General features: G+C 57.2%; 5 protein-coding genes across 5 annotated transcripts; 2 read left to right on the forward strand and 3 right to left on the reverse strand.

Annotated features, from left to right (window-relative positions):
- Positions 1-1,332: 1,332 nt before the first annotated feature.
- GCG54_00000904 (uncharacterized protein) lies at positions 1,333-2,366 on the reverse strand (the record flags this gene model as incomplete). Its single annotated transcript, XM_045401035.1, has 2 exons — positions 1,333-2,122; positions 2,200-2,366. 2 exons carry the CDS (start codon positions 2,364-2,366, stop codon positions 1,333-1,335), a joined length of 957 nt encoding a protein of 318 aa, XP_045263708.1.
- Positions 2,367-7,512: 5,146 nt separating this feature from the next.
- Positions 7,513-11,815, reverse strand: GCG54_00000905 (Virulence protein SSD1; the record flags this gene model as incomplete). Its single annotated transcript, XM_045401036.1, has 4 exons — positions 7,513-7,552; positions 7,605-8,953; positions 9,004-11,513; positions 11,671-11,815. 4 exons carry the CDS (start codon positions 11,813-11,815, stop codon positions 7,513-7,515), a joined length of 4,044 nt encoding a protein of 1,347 aa, XP_045263709.1.
- A 3,292-nt stretch (positions 11,816-15,107) lies between these two features.
- Positions 15,108-16,777, forward strand: GCG54_00000906 (Nucleoporin GLE1; the record flags this gene model as incomplete). The annotated part of the gene is made up of 2 exons (XM_045401037.1): positions 15,108-15,950; positions 16,001-16,777. 2 exons carry the CDS (start codon positions 15,108-15,110, stop codon positions 16,775-16,777), a joined length of 1,620 nt encoding a protein of 539 aa, XP_045263710.1.
- Positions 16,778-17,215: 438 nt separating this feature from the next.
- On the reverse strand, positions 17,216-18,039 carry GCG54_00000907 (t-SNARE affecting a late Golgi compartment protein 1; the record flags this gene model as incomplete). The annotated part of the gene is made up of 2 exons (XM_045401038.1): positions 17,216-17,918; positions 17,993-18,039. The coding sequence occupies 2 exons, from the start codon at positions 18,037-18,039 to the stop codon at positions 17,216-17,218; spliced, it is 750 nt and encodes a 249-aa protein (XP_045263711.1).
- Positions 18,040-18,659: 620 nt separating this feature from the next.
- On the forward strand, positions 18,660-20,423 carry GCG54_00000908 (uncharacterized protein; the record flags this gene model as incomplete). The annotated part of the gene is made up of 1 exon (XM_045401039.1): positions 18,660-20,423. The coding sequence occupies one exon, from the start codon at positions 18,660-18,662 to the stop codon at positions 20,421-20,423; it is 1,764 nt and encodes a 587-aa protein (XP_045263712.1).
- Between the last annotated feature and the right edge of the window lie 356 nt (positions 20,424-20,779).

Raw genomic sequence — 20,779 nt, forward strand, 5'->3', positions numbered from 1 at the left:
GTCTTGTCCCGACAGACGTCTCCGAGGCAGCGCACACCAGGCCGTCGCTTACACGCCGCCCTTAACCACCAGCATGTCCGGGACCAGAATGAAGCCGGCCATAAGAATGACGAACCATGGATTGGGGCGCCGGCCGCGTCCTCAATTCCTCCTTCAAACCCGCCCATCCCCCTTGGCCCGGAACATCCACTACCCAGCCGACCCGAGCCCCACGACAGATGACGGGGCACGTTCTGACAAAAGGACTCGGGCACGCCAAGTCAGCATTAATCACCCGGCCAAAGAGCCTCCCGAAACCACAACGCCCCAGAAGCAGGGACCCAGCAAAGGCCCCCCCGACCTGCTCGACCACCGAACTTGCACCGAGCTCAGAACTCGGAGAGCCGCCCTGCTACCCTCCCCCACCCCTCTCACCCCAGACCCAGAACCCCCACGTTCTGTATCTTTACTTCTCGACTCTATCTTTACGTCGTGTGTGATCGCCATGGACGCCAAGTCGTCACAGCTGTCAAGGGACTTATAATCTCACCGCACCAAAATAACATCGCACCAACTTTGCTAAAAAAAGATTTTCGTGTACAGCAGGTAAAGATAGCTATTTTTTTTCTCTCATTTTGAGCAGGCTTCTCAAGTCGTGTTTTGCTCCCCAGGCACTCAAATTCGTCCTCCCATCTCTCCGTTGCTTGTCAGGGTAAAGGTAATAGCTATGTGTCGAACATGGTGACTTTTCAAAATCGTGCTTTATTTCAGCGGGTCAAGAAAAGCAAGAAGAAATGATTGTTTCTCTGTCTTTGGTGGTATCATACTCCTCGCTTTCCAGCACGATTTTCAGGCCCCAACCCATACACATTCCCCTCCCTCGATTCGCATGCTCTCTGGCATGATGCAGACAAAGAAAAGGTGACAAGAAACGTTTGATGAGAGAAGAGAAGAAAGAAAATGGGTTACCAGTTAAACAGTACATAAAAAAGTCTTCGACTCGACTCCTGAAACCCCGTCGGGAATATATATAATATGACATCATATATACAGGCTATCTATTTAGCCAGAGAAGTGAAAAAATGTTTTTGTCGGTCGGATAGGGGAGGAGTTTGAGAGAGTGAAGAGTCAGAAAGAAAAAGAAATGGAGGTCGACATTGATCGAAAACTGGCTGCTTCTGCTTGACTAACCCCAAATTTCGTGTCGTAAAGCGAAGGTATCATGCGCTCTTTCCTCCCCTTTCTTTGCTTTTTTTTTTCGTGACCTTCGGGATTAATCAACACGCACCCGTCACGTCCTTTTCGAGCCCACCTACTGGGCCATAAGACCAGACCCCAACTTACGGAACGCGCTTACGAGATGGTAAGCACCATAGGACCAGCCACGGTGATGTCATCGCTGAGCACGCCGCTCATCGGGGACTGGTTCGTGAGGGAGACGTAGGTGATGCCGCTAAGACCCTGAGGGACGACGCAACCTTGCTGGGGAGTGAAGGGGCTGAAGGTGGTGCCACCAGGCTGGAGGCCACCAGTAGTGAAGGCGCAAGCCTTGGCCTGGGTAGCACTGTCGGCCTGGAGCATGATGGGGGCGCCAATGGCAACAGCGCTGGGCTGAGCAGGGGCGGTCATCGTCAACTTGGGGAAGGGCTGAAGAGCCAAGTTGGAACCCTGAGGGCAGGAGGTGATAAAGGGCGCGGCCAGGGAGAAGACAGCACGAACGCCGAGGGGAGCATCGAAGGCCTGGGGAATGGCGATCTGCTTGGAAGCGGCGCGGATGAAGGTCTGGTGGCGAGCCTCGATGGTGAGGATAGAGCCGGCGGTACCGAGGATAGCCTTGTCCTTAACGAGGGGAGCGGCTCCCAGGTAGGCAGAGACACCGACATTCTCGAGAACGGCGGCGGTCTTGACCATGCCGGCGGCATCGGTGAAGCCAAAGTTGTACTGGCAGGGCTGGACGGGCTGAGTACCGGCCTGGGCAATCGCAGACTGCAGGAGGGAGACGTGCGACAGTTCGGTAGCGCCGACTTGTTGAAGGTCGTTGACCTGCTCCATCGAGAGACCCAGAGCCATGAAGTCCTGTGCGGGGAACTTCTGGAAGCCTTGCTGGTAGAAAGTACCCTCGAGCCATTCCAAGGTAAGAGCGCTGTGAAATCAGTGTTAGTTGTCGTGTCCCAATGTCCTGCGCTTGCGTGCCCCGTCATCCACCGAATCTCTACTCACAATTGCAGAATGTCGATATCCGTCAATCCAGCAGCGCCGGCACCGGCCTGTTGTCTTTTGGCCAAGTCGTAGATCTTCATCTGGTCCTTGTTCAACTTGGGGCCGAGGGGCACGGCGGTGGCCACGGCGGCCAGGGCGGCGACGAGGGCGGTCTTCATTGAAGGCATGTTGATTATGTGTGGTGTGGTTCTTGCAGCTTTACTTTTCCTTCCTAAGTTTCCTTTCGGTCGGCCTGTTCTCCGGGGACAGTGATATCGAGCGGTAGTAAAAGTATGTCGATCGGTGCCACCTGGGACGGTCGATTGTTGTTGATGTCAGAGAAGAGAAAGATTACAAGAATAATTAAATGTCGTCCGAGGGAGTGACAGTTCGTAGTAAGAGGTCTCGAAGGGAAAGGAGGGTGTAAGCAAAACCGGTGGACCCAGGAAAGCAGACCAGCGCTTTTGGAGATTGGAAGAAGACACACAGTGAACGGGATGAGGAGGGAAAGAGGAGAGGGGTAGGAGAAGCAAACGAGGGAAACAAAGTAGTTAAAGAAAGTTCACGAGCTCATCGATGGATGGCCACCCCCATCACCCATGGCGTATTCCGCAGGCGGCGCATGGCCCATTCTCGCCATCAGGCACTCGGGAGGGGGTCGGATCGACTTGGGTCCTTGCTGGGGACTGTCTGCGGCTAGCTTTCTTTCCGTCGTCGGTTCACACGGGAGCCCACTATGCGGGTAGCAAGATACGCTCGACCGCGAAGCTTCAGACGTGGGACTGGACAGGGGTACGGTGGACGGGGTACATGGTACCTTGCAGGAAGCAGGAGGCTGCTCCTGGGTGGTGATGAGTTGCCGCTGGGCAACTGAGGCGGGCTTTGGTCTTGGTATCCGTACTGGGCAAGCGTGTAGTGTAGTGTTTGCCTGGGGTATGGGAGTATGTGCGCGTGTAGGGGAAGGGGGGATCTAGCGGACGAGACAGTGAAGCGCTGAAGAGGAGAGGCGTGGGAGTGGGAGTGGGATTTGGAGGCAGACGGGGCCCCTGGCCAATGTCGTCAAGGGGGGTGCATGGTGAGAGATTCAAGGTTGAAAGTTCAGATGGCAGCAAGCCTCTTACTGCCTCCTCCCCCTTCCCTTCCTTCTTCCGAGAGCCAGACGGGCGACGCCAAGCACGGAATTCGCAGTGAATCCGGACAGTGGGAGGCAGGAGGGGAGGGTCGTAGGTGCGATGGAGTAAGTAAGCAGGCCTTTTGGCTGTGTGTGCCTGTTTCGTTTCCGCTGCCGTTCAAACAAGCTCGACGAATCGGCAGAAGGTCGCTCGGACAAGGCACCAATCAGAAGCACGGGATGGGTAGAAAAGAGAGGGGCAAAGCGAACAAGATGGAATCAGGGGTGGAAAAAAGATGGGATAGCGACAGGGGAGGGCGGTCGCTGAGGACGTTGTTGTGTGAGAAAATGAGAGGCCTCTATTGGGATGAAGCCCGTTTCTACTCGCAGAGACGACCCCTGCCGAGCTTGTTTTTGCGCTTCTTTTTTCCCGACGACCTTTATTTTGCAGGCAAGGGTCCATCGTCGCCTGCAGGCTTGCATGCCCCAGAAGTGTCCAGGAGGGACCAGGCGGGGGGGCTTGCAGGAAGGACACCTGGAGAGGCCTTGAGGGAGTGCTCGCCACTGTTTGGCAATGTAGCCGAACCAACTTTGTTGCATCGTGACCCCCAGCCAAGAGCAAGAGACCAACCCGGGTCACGAACGGGCCGTTGACCGAAACCATTGTGATACGTCTCCCACGTCAGAAACCCCGGTCCGCCCTCGCCCAGGCCCCTCCTGTCATTGGCATCACTCGAGCCGTCTGATTGGTCGATGCTGCATTAGAACCCCTGCTTAGACAACACTGACCCAAGGCATGCCCCATTCTTTCTGAGACCCGCAAAGGTACGTTCCCTCACGCATCTCATCTGCAGGAACGTTCTCTCGGTAACGTCTCTTTCCAGTCCTCAACCGCGCTTCATGGGCAACCTTTCCTCCACCGCGTCCTCTCCCGGCCTCTTGTTCCCGTCCATCCCAGACCACCCAGACCAGACAATCACTCACACAACATGTATGTACTCACGGCCTCCGGCTGCCGTTGATGGGCTTAGCGCTGGCGTCCAACCAAACCCCCGGCGCAGGGCGACGCCAAAGTGCCTCCTACCTGGCTGTCTGCGACACGGAAGAGCAGATCTCATTTCCACTGGCGTCGACTATCTTCTGACGTTGCCGAATGCACCTTCTGCAAATTCCGGTTGAGAGCAACGCATCATGCCCTTCAACCGCCGCCCAGGGTGTCACGTTCCGCCTGTCTAGGGCCCATGATCTGCAGAGCCGGCCGTGGTGAGGCAGCCATCTTGAACATGCTAATCGACCTAATCGACGCCTCGCGATCTTGACAGAAAATGCGATGCACTGGCCCACGACTGGATGGCCATCTAACGCGTGCCATGGGTGGGAGCCGCAGGAAACAATCCAGCCTGACTCGAAGGGTCGAATCTTGCCAAACACGACGTCTGACTCAACGAGGTGAGCAGGAAACAATCTGCTCTTTCATTCAAAAAGTGTCACGATTCCAACCCTCGCGCAACAAGACCCCGGAATTGGCCATATGCAGGCGCCAACGCCCAATGCCAACACCGAAAACTCTTCGCGCGTTTCCCTTGGTTTCGCCGTCCCAATCCCAAGGCCCGCAACACGAACGAAGGGAACGCTCCTGCAACCAAGAAGCAAAAGCACTGACCCCGTCGCCACATTTCCTCTGCCCCTTCCCAGGCTTCCTAAGAGGCGGCCCCTCAACTTCCTGCTCATTTTACCACCAAAACGACGGCCTGCTAATACACTAGCCACTTAAGCTTATCCAAGCCATGGAACACGTCCAGCCGCCCACGAGGGCAGGCCTCGGCGGTCACACCAAGACAAGGCTCACTGTCCCTCGCATGTGTGTGCGACATCAGGCTGCAAGTTATCGTCGCTGTGGGTGATCACCAAGCATCCAATAGCTTGGCCAAAACTTGCCGTTCTCCTCTCATCTCGTCAACAAACACACTAAATCACGGGAACGCAAAAGGCTTGCCTGCTTTCCCCCTCCACCTTCGGCCCATTTCCAATGACACCGGATGGACACACCAGACCAGTCCAAACCATTCAAACACGCTCTCCTATTTCGGCAATTCAAGGCCTTACAGGGCTTGCACCACCGTTTCAAACCCACCATCGAGGCTTTAAACCATCCCATCGCCCACTGCAAGCCACACACAAAGCGAGCGATCCGGCTGACTCTTGGAATGGAACAGTGGCCTTGATCAACTTAAAGCACGCCTCCATTCCGTCTACCCGTGACCCGAGTCGTGTTGGAAAGGTGCCACGCTAGCCACGCCCGTCAAACCGCCTGCCCCATACCCATCCCGCAGGCCCGCCAAACAAAAAACTTCCGAAAGCCTCTCCTCCTCGCATGCCAACCCCTGCTTCTCGAACGTGTCCCGTGTCTCACAAGGGATGACCCCCGCTTCTCTTCTGTCTCGTCACCCCAGCTGCGATGGACGACATCATGACTCTGGAGCCTTTCCTTCACACTAGTTCCACACTCTATGCGCGCGCCTGACACAAACGCAACTGGCATTCCTTTTTCTCTCTTTTCTTCTCAACCTGTCTTCTCAACGGCTGTCGCTGTCTGCGGCCTGCGGCCGACGGCAGCTTCCACTAGCCTGGGCTATGTCTTCGGACACTTCAACCGTCCCGTTCGGGCCACTGGAAACAAGTGCCCCCGCAGCGCAACTCAAACAAGGCCCTCCCGACCGGTTCGGAAAGAAACGATGAGCCTCATTGTTTTCCGACGCCCCAGGTATCGCAACCGCGTGGTCATCTTCATGCCGTTCCTCGCCCGGATAAATGGGCTAGAAAAAAGGAGGGTGAGCACATTTCGTTTGAACTGTACCAGTGCACCAGGATAAGATTCTGCCAGCGAAAGCCACCAAGAAAGAAAGAACGACATAGAAAGAAGGCAGAATGTGAGGGTGACGTGCTCCAAACCCACGTAAGATACACTTTCCCTTTTAATGGTGTAAGGGCAAGGTGTGCGATCTCCCGCGCAGCCAATTTACACGCAACGGTGCCAGAGCGAAAAAGAGACGACGATCACACCGGAGCTTACTTGGCACGCTTCTCTCCAAGGGACGACAAGAAGTCGTACAAGAAGACAGTGCATGCAGAGAATAAGTCTAATACGCTACCACCCACGTACCTGGTGATCGCCGCGCAGATCTCACAGAACATCAGGTAATCTGAACTTTGGACTTGTTGCAGATCCCCCTCGCCGTTGCTACCTTACCCTTCACTGCGATTAGGGAGAGACATAACACAAGGAGCCCCGGGGGTGGAAGGGTTATCAGTCTCGTCTAGTATTCGTAGTCCACACGCGCGTCCTGGTATCTTGGATCCCAGGGCCGTCGGGAAGTTCAAGTGGCCATCGTCATCGGCCTGTTGGACGGAGATTTTCCCTTCAATAGATAGACGGAAGTTCCCCCCTCATAGGAAAGGCCGCACCTAGTTTCTCCTTCCTCCGTCTCCACAATCTTGCTTGCTCCGCAGCCCGGAGCTTGTTCTGTGTTGAATTGGACCTGCCCTTGCCTGCCCCACGGGCCCCCCGGCCCCCCGTCTCTCCGATCCAAAACCCCCCCTCCCTGGTCCTATCCCCTTCAGACCGAACCTCGTCCCCCAGTCCGTCTTCCGGCATTATCCATCACGTCAAATTTCCAAACCGGCTTTCTTGTCAACCATCACAACTGAAACTCTGCCGACCCCCTTTGGCCCACGAGCGAGAGTCCAACCCGAGGCGTCTGCGACTCTCTGCAAGGGATGCCTTGTAATCATCCAAAATATGTAAAATCCAGCGTGTAGCTCTCCCCCTTGCCGTGAATCGCTCCATCGTCATCTATCACTGCGTGCCTGATTTTGTCTAGGCAAACCCTTCCCGTTAGGCACATCACGCTGCACGTCGTGTACGTGTAATTGGATGTTCCATTTTGCTAACTGATGAGCGCTAATCTCTACTATTTCATCCACCGCCTTTCTCCCTCTCGATTTCTGCTGTTGTGCTAAATGACTCATCCAGGGACGAAGATATACTTCAATTACTCCAGTCCTTAGTGTATCGTCCCATCTCTCACCCAAACTTTTCTACTCCCTTCGTAATGCCTTCGGCATGCCTTTCGTCTCACAGGGTGCCCGAACGCCTCTTTGCCCTCTGGGCCATGACCAATTTTGGGTGTACTGTCATGAACACCGTACCTCGAAACGCCATCCTACAGAGCATAGGGGTTCAGGGACCGAATAGTCAAGCAACTGCAACATGTTAGCACAAATTCCATTTTGAAGAAAGTAATGGTCAACTTACGGTGGGCTCTTGGAGAGATCAGTCTTGAGGATGACCGGGACTCTGGTCATCTCCGTAACATCCTGGATGTACTCGCCACCCTCTTCACGCAGCTTGTAAAGCTTGAGGTACTTCTCCTTGTTGGACAAGCGGGTCTCGGGAGCCTCCGGTGCGGGTACCTTGGAATCGGACCTGGTGCGCTGCAGAGGCTTAGCGTCCGATCGGGTCGGGGAGCCGGGAACGCTCTGCGTGGGCCTCTCGGCCAACGAAGCACCGGCCATAGCCTCGGTGACATCCGAGGCATTGTCATCGTCATCATCGAAGAGGGCGTCGACATCGTCGGTGGAAATGGTGCCGGTCTCAGTCTGCTTGCGAGCAGCCTCTTCCCTCTCCTTCTTGACGCGCTCAGCCTCCTGCGCTTGACGGGCAGCAGCCATGGCATTCGCGTTCCTAACAGACGCGGCAGCCTTGGGGCGCTCATCCTCAGGTACGTATGCAGAGCTCGGCACACCCTTCTCCCAGTAGAGCTCGAGCACCCTCTTCTCCTTCCTGAACTCAGCCTTCTTAAGCGGCAACTGGTCGCAGTGGACACGCTTCTCAAAGCCCCATTCGGGGATGAGAACATCAAACGCAGACTCGTACACGCAGATAACAATACCTTCCGTGATGAGGTCGCCGTTGACCTCCTGTCTCTTCTTGTCCATCTTGCGGCAGGATTCAATGTGAATGCTCTGTTCCTGAGCGTTTTGGGCGGAATCCTTCTTGGTGTTGCAGGATTCAATGGTCTTGACAAGGGCCTCGAGATCCTCAGTGTACTCGATCTTGCCCTCGGAAAGAGCAGCCTCGAGCTGTCGGTGAACGATGATATCGGCGTAGCGCCGAGTGGGGCTTGTGAAGTGAGTGTAGAGCGGCAAGTTGAGAGCGAAGTGAGGCCACAGCTGCTTGGCCGTCTTGCCAGCGATGAAGTACTTGGCGCGCTGCATCGACTTGAGGACAAGAGTCTCCATTCCCTTGCGCACATCGGCGTCGTCAACCTTGAAGAGGCTGTTGTGCAGGCTGCCGCTGCCGGAAGTCTCAACCTCATAGCCGATCGAGTTCATGCGATCAGCAAAGGTCTGCAGACGACGGGCATTCGGCGGACCTTGACGGCGGAGCAATGCCTTCTCCGGAAGAGCCTCAGCCAAGCGCTGAGCAACGAAGGTGTTGGCCTTGTGCATAAGCTCCTCAACAAGCTCGGTGCCAGGGGTCGAGTCAAAGATGTTGTGCTTGATGGGGATGTTCTCATCGTCAAGCTGTTGCATGAGGCGGAGAGGGGCAATAGGCTCGCCACCCGCACCAAGACGGGCCTCAGTGAACTTTTGAGCAACAGCCTATGCAATATTAGCATCTAGGCCAGTAAATGAGCTTCAAGTGTACTTACGTTGAGAATCTGAATATCCTTAAGCTGAATAGACTCATGCTTCCAGTCAGCCTGGCCGTTCAAGGCAGCATCGATCTCGTCCACAGTAATCTTGGCGGTGCTCTTGATGATACTCTTGCCAACCCAGGCGTCACCCTCGGCAACGGCGCCGGTGTGGGGGTTGACACGGAAGAGCACACTGACAGCGAGGCGCTCCTCACCGGGGGTCAATGAGCAAACCTCGCCAAAGATCTTAGGGGGCAGGAGAGCGCAGGTGCGGTTGACGAGGTGAACAGCCGTGCCACGCTTCTTGGCCTCGCGATCGACCAGGGAGTTGGGCTTGACAAAGTGAGTGACATCAGGAATGTGAATACCAATGTCGATCTTGCCGTCAGGCTGGGTCTTGATGTGGATGGCGTTGGCAAGCTCGGGAGATCCATCGAGGTCGAGAGTAACGGCCTTCTCATCACGGAAGTCACGGCGAGTTGCCAGGGCTGTCTCATCCTCCTTGGCGAGAGACCAATCCTGCAGGCCAACGCTACGCAGAACAGCCTCAGAAAACTCATCAGAGGAGAAGTTATTGTCGCGAAGCAGGGCGTCGGTCTCCACCTTAAGGTCGCCCATGCGGCCAAGCTGCTCGACGAGGGTACCGAAAGGATGCAGAGAAGTAATCGGCCAGCGCTTTATGCAAGCCACAAAGATTCGATCCGCGTAATCCTGGTGCTTCTCGACGAAGTCGCGAGGGGCCTGCTCGGTAGGAATGGCAATGAGCGGCACGCGCTTGTCGGTAGGCTTGAACCAAACAATCTTGGGCTTCTCCTGGGAGCGGTTGTCTTGATGACGGTTGTTGCCACCATCTCTGGCGGCTCTCTCGGCCTCCTGCTTCTCCTTGGTAGCCTGGCTGCTGGGACGGAGCAGACCAAGGGTACCCGAGAACATCTGGCCAGCAACACGCTCAATAACAGCGACGATGTGTCCAGCATACAGGGGCTTCGCCTCATCGTTGATTTCCTCCTCCTCGACGAGAAGCAGGCTCTGACCCTCAACCTCGACATCGTCGTTCTTCTTCTGGGTGGGGCGCTGGCGCAGACTGCCGCGACGGCGAATGCCGCCCTCCTGCTGGGTGTTGTCGTCATTGTTGTTGGACGACTGGTTCTGTCCATTGGTCGATCCAGACCGGGTATCAGTGATGTCCTTGCGCTTCTTCTTCTCTTCCTTCTCGCGCTTCTGAGACCATACTTCGTCAACGTCGAGCAGCTCGACGGCAACCAGGTCACCCTCAAGGGCACGGTTGCGATCCTTGCTACCGCAAATAAAGATATCGGCATCGAGCAAACCGTCCTGGGTGGAGACATAGGCGTCACTGCGGTTCTTCTTGTTCACGCGGAGGATACCAGACACAAGCTGGCCATCGCCAAGAAGAGCCGGGAGAGTGGCCTGGGGGAGGTAAGGAGTGAAGAGGGTCTTTCTCTGCTGCTGTTGCTGCTGGTTGCCGCCGAGCTGACCGCCGTGCTGGCCACCCTGAAGACCGACGAATTGCTGGCCGTTCATCTGGGCCTGCAGAGCTTGGAGCTGCTGAATCTGCATGGGGTTCAGCTGCTGACCGGGGTACATCTGCATGGGAAGCATCTGGCCGGGCATCTGCATAAGCTGAGGCTGACCGGGGTACTGGAACGCGCCAATGCTAGAGATGGACTGGTTAATGGAACCACGAGAGCGGTGTCCAGGCTGGAAGCCACCCTGCTCCTGGCCTTGATTCCCGCCCTGGTTGCGCCAGTTGCCGTCAAAGTTGCGAGAGCCGGTTCTGGCGTGACCGGAGCTGCCGCGGCGTCCGAAGTCGTTCTGGTTATCACCAGAGAAGCCGCCACGACCACCAGAAGCGCCACCTCCACGGCCGTTGACAGCCATGCTCTGACTGCGGCCATGTCCTCCGCGTCCACGACCAGCACTGGTGCCCTGAGCAATCGGGGCTTCGGGCTGGGTCGGAGCGGGGGCGGGGGCGCCACCCTCGGCAGCGTCGCCAGAGGCGCCGGGGCCGGGGAATTGGAAACCCGACGTTGTGCGCTTCTGCTGGGCAATTTCAGCCGCCTTTTTCGCATCGGCGAGCGCAAGAGAGTGACGTCTTTGATGGCCACCTCCGGCGCCGCCACCTCGGCCTCCGCGACCACCGGCGTTTTCTCTGCCGCTGGGAGCACCGGCGGCGGCATCGTTGTTAAAGGCCGAGCCGGAAGCACCTGAGGAGGGGGCGGGAGGGGGGCCCATTCCCATGTTGGGAAGTGCCGACTGATTACGGCGATGTGACATGGGCTGCGTGGGAGGACCGCCCATAGATACATTTTGCTGTGGGAGCTGTTGAGGGAACTGGAAGCCGCCCTGCGGCGCCATCCCCGGCTGCAGGTTGAAAGCACCACCTGGGCCGAGCTGCTGCGCGGGGGGCATCATTCCCATGTTCATGTATTGCTGAGTAGCTTGGATCTGTTGCTGCTGTTGCTGCAACAGCTCAATCTGCTGCTGGATAGCTAGCTGTTCCACTGCAGAGAAGACACATTGTCAGCACGGTGATGATGATGATGATGATGATGATGATGATGATGACGACGACGGGGTGACAAGGAGCAAGGTGGGGTAGCGAGAAGCTCGACAGGAGATGGAATTGAAGGCTGGGAGGTGATTCAGGATTGAACTTACTGCCCGGGTTGGCAAACATGCTCATCAACGGAGTCAGCTCGGAGGGGCTTCTCCTGTGCGCAATGTGAAGCCGGCGGCCGGTAGGGCCTGGGACGCCGCCCGCAGGCGGCTGCTGCTGGGGCTGTTGTTGCTGCTGCTGCTCCATGGTGAGCAGTCAGGCAGATGAAGGATTGATGATGGTATTGTATTGCACGTCGAGTGCGTCGGATAGGTATGGACGGAGCGACGGGCAGGAAGGCCGGGTGGGTGGGATAAAGGTCGTTTGGTCGTTGGCGTCGATGCTCGGAGAGCTGTGTGGGATGATGTGGCACGTATTGACGTATGTATTTGCGGACTAAAGACAGTGGAGAACTGGGATGGATGTGGTTTTGGGTTTTTGGTCTTGGAGTGTCCTGCGGTGGACGGTATCCGTAATGCGTTGCGTTGCGTAGTGTGGCGTTGCGTAGCGATTCAAAGAGGGTAGGTTGTTTGTCTGATGATCAGAGAGGGATTGGATTGGATTGTGATGGGATGGATTGGGAGAGGAGGGAGACGATTGTCGGCTCGACGATCGAGGTTGAAAGGGAAAGGAGCTCGCAAGGAGTGTGCGATGTGATGGTTGAGGTGGGAAAAACGGGTGAGGCAGACGGACGTGAAGAGAAGACGAGGCAGGATGGGAATGTCCTCTCTGGGCGAGCGAGACTGACGGGGGGTTTGTTGCGAAAGGCGAGTCGGGTCGGGGGTGTGGAGTAGAGAGGAGGAGGAGGAGCAGGGACACTAGGTACGGCGACGGTGGAGGGGGACAAGCAGGAGCAGGAGCAGCAGCAGCAGCAGTAGCAGCGACCCCAGGCGAGTGGGCAGCGGGCAGGCGAGGTGAGGTAAGGTAAGGTGATGGAAAGGTAAGGTACCTCGACTCCTAGGTGCTCCAGAGAGCTGCAGTTGTGCAGTGCGGGCAGTCTTGCATCAGGTACCTCCTCCTGGCAGGCACCTTAGCTAAGGTAGGTACCTCAGCTACAAGTGTTGAAGTCAGAGAGAGGGGCACAGCACCAGCTAGAGAAAGTGGTGAGGTAAGCTCTCTGGCATTGGATTGTCTGTCTATCTGTCTGCCCCTTTGCCTAGGTTAGCTTAGGGACACAAGGTATTCTCCGTTCTCCGTCTATCTGTCATGAAGCAAGCGACCCTACAGAGTGCGGTGCGTACCTCAGCACCTCACATCAGGTAGAGAGAGACCTACGCATGCAACGAGGCATGGGATGGTTGAAGCGTTCGGTACCTTGATCCTCTGTCAGGTATGTACCTTCTTTCTGTCCACAGTGGCACTTTGTTGTGCATTTGCATCTAACGTAGCCCGGAGCCACAGCGCTGGTTCTGGCAGCCGTGAAGTTGCCGCATGCCGACACGACCACCTACGTACAACGACGGGGAGAGAGCTGCAGTCGGCAGCCGTCACAACGAATACAACCAACCCCAAGCTACCTCCTGCGCTACCGACAACATATGTACCTTGCCTGACTTGGGGTTGAGTTCAGGACTCAAGTCAGGTCTCCAGGTCTCCAGTCAAGTTCGACGGAAGTGGGGAGAGTCCACGCCGCGCGCCGCACGCCAGAGCAAGAAAGACCAGGTCAGGGCTCCCGGGTTCGAGGGAGGTACTTTGGGTACTTTGCTGATCAGTCCCTTGCCGTAGCGTGTCGCCCTAACGTCTTGCTACAGCACCAAGAGCACCTCCTAAGGCAGAAGCCGAAGGCCTAGCGGCACGCTTCCCCAAGTCCCGTCATGTACCGCAGCTAAGGGTATTGAAACAGTCAGCGCCGCCGGCGGCTGCGACCTGCTACGTGCCTTGGCGTCCCGTCTTCTTTGGACACCTGCTGCAGACAGATACGGGGGCCATCTCTGGGTCCAGAATCAGATGCAGGGCACACGACGAAGACGGGGAGACGAGTCGACCACAGAGACATGTAGCGTGTTTCTGAGAGATGGATACCTGCGCAGCGACATGACAGGCCGGCCGCAGTCCGCTGCGACGAAATGGCTGCTCTCCTTTTGTTGTTCGTTCCCGTGGATATCAAAAGCATGGGACTGGTAGAGAGAATCGGTAGACCAGGCAAGCCTGCCTGGCAAAGCCAGTCTGGGGTGCCAAGGAGCTTCGTCAGGACTCAAGACTCGGAACACCGCGTGACTCTTGGACAGGCCGCGGGACAGAAATACGATACAAGAACGATTGAGTCCCCCAGCACCGTTGTGGAGTCCACCTACGTACCTCCCGGACAGCATCGCTCCTCAATGGCATCACCCCAACCCAGAGTTGGAGATCCTCCCGTCTCTCTCTCAGACGATCTGTCCAGTCTCAGTCTGCTTGGGCGCTGGACTATTCTGTCATTGTCGGGGCCACAAGCAGGGCAAGCCAAAGCGAGACAGGCCACAATCAAACTTCAGTCCGCACCAGACTGGGAAACTTGGAACGGCCCGCGAGTCCTTCACCGCCCGGCAATACCGTCAACCTGAGTCCTCAGACACTGCATCACATCATGGTCTCAAGGAGAGTCTGGCAGCCAAACCTTCAGGCTTCAAGCTTCGGGCTCCAGGCCCTTCCTTGTGAAGTATGTACCTGTCTTCACTGCACTCAAAGCTACCTACCATGACTGGTCTAGGTATTTAGGTGCCCGACTTCACCTTGGGCGGACGGAGAGACCCATGCGCGGTCCGACCAACCAGCGGGGACGCTATACTGAAAACTGCTCGAGCCTAGAGCCACTATAGGCTCAACAAGCCGCACTAGCCCCACCAATACTGCAACCATGGCGACGTCTCTGCTTTTCTGGTCTTCTGTTTGACTCTGTGTCCAGACTGCCAGCGGCTCTTTTTATTTTTATTTTATTTTTTATTCTGTGCCCCCCTTCCCCTTCCTCCCCACGGGAACAGCTGCGAGCAGAAACGCTGCATCGCGGGTACAGGGTAGCAGTGCAGCAGGGGTCGTCGCTTCCAGCGCCCCCCGAAAGAGCCCCAAGTCGCCGCGAACGGTAACATCTTCCCACCTGCGGACACCATCAAAGCGCGCCTGATACATCGTATTATTTTTCCCTGCTCCACACCCGCGCAGCGCACCCAACCTGAACTCGACGGTCTCAGTCTCGACCTTGCCCAGTTGACGACACACCACCACCGAACGTAGCCAACCCCAAACCGACAAGCCCTTCCAAAGGACCCCGAGGCCGCAAAGGAGCACAGCCTCGTCTGGACTCCCAAAGATCGCCCGAGAGCCTTGTCTCCCCCGACCGAACGGCCACGGCGGACGTCACTCGTTTCGACCGACTTGTTGGGGGGTTTTATCGTTTATTTATTTTTTTCACTCGTTTCCCCGTCGCCGGTGCCATCGTGGTTCCCACGCGTTCCGACCCCACCGCCCGATGCCGTAGGCCCGGCCACATCCAGCAACGTCTGGCACCCGCGTGCAACCAACCATGGCGCACTCGTCGCCTTCACGGAGGAGCCACAGCAAGGACTACGTCAAGCAGAGTCCTGAGCGTGGGTTTGTCGCAGACTTCCTGTCGGAGAACCGCAATTCAGAGCTGAGCCATCGCGATGCCCTCGCCGCAGCCCAGCTCGAACACGAGCGCGTGCGACTCGCTGCTCTCAGGGTGTACGAGGTCCACCAATTGCAGGAGGAGAAGCAGCGGCTGGAGGCCGAGCAGCGCAGGATAGCACAACTTCAGAAGGAGGAGGAGGAGCGATTGAAGGCTGAGGCTGCTGTCCGCGCCGAACAGGAGAGGCTCAGAGAGCTCAAGGCAAAGCAGATACCCCAGCTTCCTCCCGAGCCCGAACCCGAACCTCCCAAACCTGAAGCCGTACCGTCGAAGAAGCAAGAGCCCCAGGTCAATGGCACCACCAGCCAAGCAGTCAAGGTCGAGACTGCTGCTCCAGCACCGCAAAGGTTGCAGCCGACCCCCGTGGCAAACGCTTCGGCGCCAGCGCTTCAGACGGCAAAAACTCCTCTGGCAGCACCTTTACCAACACTTGCGAAGGAACCTACCGCAGCGCCAGCCCAAGCCAATGGGTTCCTGACGAAACCCGTCGAGCCTCCGAAGCCCGCCGCGCAGCCCGCCGCTGCCGCGGTACCCGCGAAATCGGCAGACGCCGATAGGTACGCCGAAATACACCAAGCTCTGAAGAAGCTGAGAAAGGACGTCGAGGCTCTATCGAAGCAGCCTGGATCGCCGCTGAAAGGCAAGCTCGGCGACATGCGCCGACAAATCAGGAAATCCATTGGGCAATTGACCGCTGGCAAGGGAGCAAACGCCGTACCTGTAAGGATGCCGCTGCCTTTATCCCTGCCAAAACACTGACATCATTTCAGATGAACACAATCAACGTCACTCTGCGTGAGTCACTCGCAAGTGTCCAGTCGCCGCCGATAGACGTCAGTCTCTATGTTCTACGAAATCGAGAACCTGTCGAAGGAGCTGTCCACAATGGCGAACAGCTCCCGGCGCTGTTTATCTACCTTCTCAACATCCTCTCAAAGGCAATTATAGGACAGTTCGCCAACGAGGGTGGCGCGAACACGAAGTCCGCTGAGCCGGTCGGTATCGTCACGGCTCAAATTTTCTCCAACAAGGATTATCACTGGCGGGGCGTCTCCCTGATTGACATTCTGATCGCCAAGTTCCGTGTGGCTTGCCCGGTCTTATTTGGTTCTAGGGGAAACGACAAGACACAAGCGGGCCGCCAGGCTATCGGTTGGAAGAAAGAGGACGGCAATTGGATTCCTGAGCAGGCGCACAATGACAGGATGACGGGTCTCGGCGCCGGTTTCGCGGCTATCGCCCTGCGAGACTTCAGCAAGGCGTCCAAGACAAACCCATACCCGCCGACGAACTACTGGAGGGCCATGGCGCAGATAATCAACTCGCCGCCGCAGCTCATCTCCAACACGCAGTACATCGTGCTCAAGTCCATGATCGACGGCCACCAGCAACGGTTTATCAACTTCTACGGAAACGCTGCCCTCGCTGCCCTGCGCTTGGCACTTGTGGAGTTTCCTGGAAAGGCTCCCGCTGGAGCCACGGCAGCCCAGGCTCTGCAGGTGCTCGCCGACGTCATGAGGAGAGACTCCGGCTTGGACTTGTCGTAGTACGACGAAGGGGAACAGAAAACATAATCTTATACGTAACCAATTCAAGGATGGCCGGTTTCTGATACCAGGAAAAGGGGCACATATACATTTAGGCGTTCTGGACAAAAAACACTCATACAGTTAAGATACGGCAAAGCGTGACTCTCGACGGCGAGTCGTTTGTCCATCATGAACGGGCTGGCACAGCGATAACGCCTTTGCGCGAGGAGACAAGCAGTTTGGTATTGCGTATCGTTCGTTGGATGCAACGATATACTTCATCCTTGTTGAGGACCTTCCCAGCAGTAGACACTATTAGACCAAAAAAAGAAAGACAATGACAAGCGCTCCGTATTAACTCCCTAGCCCTTCCTGTAAATGTATGTGGTGATTGCCCATTCCTTTTCGTTCCTACACATTTTCACACAAGCCTCATGAACAACCATTTCGAGATCGCTACAGGATCAACAACAAAACGAGCAGCAGAATGAGCACAAAGATGAGCACCGCAATGCAGCAGCTGCTCAACCGATCCTCGTTCCGGCGCATGACGTAGTTCAGCTTCTGCACGCCCGTCTGCAACCTGCCCCCGACGCGGTCCGCGACGCTGTCGACGACCTCGAGCATCTCGCGCTGCTCCTCGAGCTCGCGACCCATGTCGTCGGCCTGCCGCCTCAGGTTCCCCACCGTCTGGAACACGCCGTCGAGGTGCGTGTCCTGCTGGCGCATCATCTCGAGCTGCTGCTGCTGCTCAAACTCCGCGTACCCGTCGCCGCCGTCGCCGTCGGGTATCGCGAAGGAGCTCGGGTCCGGCAGGTCTGACGAGGCTCCCTTGCCCTTTGCGGACGATGAAGCGGCCTCGCCGAGCTTCTTGGCCAGCTCGTCGCGCATGTCCTCCACCTCGCCGCCGACCTCCTGGACCAGCCTCTTGCGGCGGGTGACCTCGGACGCGGAGAGGCCGAAGGAGGCCGGGTCCGACTCGACGGCCTTGACGGACTCGACTAGGTCGGCGAGGTCTTCGGCGAGGGACTCGAGGGCGGATTCGAGGTCGGAGCGGGCGGAGGCCAGTTCGGGGGACGTCGGGGACGTGGAGAGGGAGCGGATGCGGAGGTAGGAGGTGAATAGGGGCCGGGTGGAATCCAGCTGGGCGAGGACATCTCTGCGAGTTTATCGTTGGTTAGAGAATATCTCCTCACTTGTTGCGATATTTGAAAGGGAAGGGGATGCGCATACTGCTGGACTTGGAGGAAGGGATCCTCCTCGTTGGCGGAGGACATCATCCTGGCGACGAGGGTGTGGAAAGGCGCATCCGTGGACGCATTGGTTTGCGGGTGCAATTGTCGTTGGAACAATCGATGCGCCGGTCAAGATTTGCGTCTGTTTCGGGTGCCCAATCGTTGGTGGCCGAATAGTAGGTGCACCGGGTATGCGTTATGGGTGATCTGTAGTTAATTTACCTTTTAGGTAAACGCGGCTGGGATGACGTTTGCGCGTCTGTCTTGCGCTGCTGCTTGCTGCGGACGGTGGTGGTAGTAAGCTTCCGGCTGGCCCCCCTTAGGTGTCCACTCGGTGTCGGGTACTTGGAGGTACTTCGCTGCAGTGACAAGCTACTGCATCCGGGGATTCTTCGGCTGAAGGAGCTCGGGTGTGGATCAGGCTCACCGAGAACTCCCACCAAAGCGACCCCTCCTTCACCGAGAAAAATTTCCCCATAGAGGGGTCCCTTTTCTTTTTTAGTAAGTGGGATGTATTTTCAGACGTATTTCCGCAGTCACTCACTTACACACTCACTCATAACTCGGTCGCTCACTTAGGCCGCGTCTCATAGATCGAGACATTCTACAGGCCGCAACAGGACCGCAACTCTGAAAAGGCATCGAGGGAGTCACAGCCATCCAAAATGATCCCAGAAAAGCCCCTCCCGTGCTCAGACGAGTTCCCCTCGCCAGAGGCCTACGTCTCCGCCCTCCTCAAGTTCGTCACGGAGACGGACCTCTTCCAGATCCTCTGCGGCGGCGTTCACGTCCTTGACTTCTTCACAAACACCCCGGGCCTCTTCCACCAGGTCCTGCCCCAGGAATGGCAGCCCTTCCTGCTCGCCTACGACACCATGCGCCTGCTCGACCTGCTCATGAGGGACGACCTCGACAACCTCCCCGCGATGGACCCTCCCCCGCCGGAGAGCTTCCTCGCCTACGTTCGCGACATCCGCCGCTTCTCCCTCGCGCGCGAGTTCAAACCCTCGCAGTCCGAGACGAAGCCGCCGCCCAAGCTCTCCCGCTCCGTCGCTGTCGGCATGAAGCCCAAGAAGGTGCACGAGGTCGCCCATTTCGCGCGGTACGTCGACTCCCTCGCCGGTGCCATCGCGGAGCGGTGGGACAAGGAGACGACGCACTTTGTCGACTTTGGCAGCGGGCAGAACTATCTCGGCCGCACCCTTGCCCTGCCCCCTTACAACAGGCACGTCGTGGCCGTGGAGGGTCGCGAGCACAACATCGACGGCGCAAAGGGGCTGGATGTGCTGTCCGGGCTGGCGGGCAAGGAAGTCGTCATGCGGAACAAGAAGCTCTGGGCTCAGATGCAGGCCGACAAGTTCGGCACCGACAACGTCAAGAAGATCACGAAGCCGTCTACGGATGCGGTTGAAGACTTTGACTTTAGGCCCATCAAAGAGCTCGAACCGCAGTACAACCGCGCCATCGGAAAGGGCTCGGTGTCATACGTGGTCGGCAGACTGGAGAGCGGCGACCTTACGGAAGTTATTGGGCGCATTGAGAAGGAGGTCCTTCCGGAGGAGGAGAGCAAGGAGCTCAAGATGATGGCCGTCTCGATCCACTCGTGCGGCAACCTCTCACACTACGGCATCCGCTCGCTCATCATGAACCCGGCGATCCACTCCGTCGCCATCGTCGGCTGCTGCTACAACCTTCTCACAGAGAAACTCGGCCCGCCGACGTTCAAGTACACCTACGCCCGCCCGTCGCTGCAGGCCCTCAACGGCCGCGTCGTCAGGGAATCCTCACGCTTCGACCCGGAGGGCTTCCCCCTGAGCGAGAAGCTCTCGACCTACGACGGCGGGGTCCGCATGAACATCACCGCGCGGATGATGGCGTGCCAAGCACCCCAGAACTGGACGCGAGAGGAGAGTGACGACTTTTTCACTCGCCATCTCTTCCGCGCAATCCTCCAAAAGATCTTCCTCGACAAGGGCGTCATATCCAAAGTCTACCACCGCGATCCGGACGCTGACTCGGACGAGACCCCCGAGACACCCTTCAACATGAGCACAAACCCCGTCATCATCGGCTCCCTCCGCAAAGCCTGCTACCGCTCGCTGGGCGACTACATCCGTGGGGCCGTCACCAAGCTCACCACAAACCGGGAGTACGGGCAGTACAGCGCCATCATCAAGGAGAAGATGTCCGACATGTCCGACGAAGAGATCAAGCGCTACGAGGACGAATACCTCTCCCGCAAAAAGGAGGTGGCCGCGGTGTGGAGTCTGATGGCTTTCAGCGCGTGCGTGGTCGAGTCGCTCATTGTCACGGACCGCTGGCTGTTCCTCAAGGAGCACGCGGACGTTGTCCGGGACGCCTGGGTCGAGACGGTGTTCGATTATGGGTTGAGCCCGCGAAATATGGTTGTCGTTGGCATCAAGAAATAAGAGCGGGGAACTCTTGGTCTTCACTGACTTGGCGTACGTTCTTCATATCGGCTGCAAGGTTCCCGTCATGGCTCCGCTTGGGCTGTGATGTCTTACCCTGGATCGGCAAAAAGGCACGCGACAAGCGCGGTGCAAATTTGCACGACGGCGGCAACGATATCGACGGCGCCCGGACAGCTGGGTCCCGTGTATGCACTGTCATGAGTAGTCATCGGCACGGATTGCCTGTGCCGAGACGAACGGCATGTCCGTAAAGTCTCGGGTTGGTTGAGCTTGCATGCGCGGCGACGTCGTCCTCGCCCTCGCCCTCGTCGCCGTCTGGTGGCCTTGATCTGAGCAGGACAAGGGTTGAACTT

Source organism: Colletotrichum gloeosporioides (genome assembly GCF_011800055.1).
Source record: "Colletotrichum gloeosporioides strain Lc1 chromosome Unknown consensus_50, whole genome shotgun sequence".
NCBI classification, from domain to species: Eukaryota; Fungi; Ascomycota; class Sordariomycetes; order Glomerellales; family Glomerellaceae; genus Colletotrichum; species Colletotrichum gloeosporioides.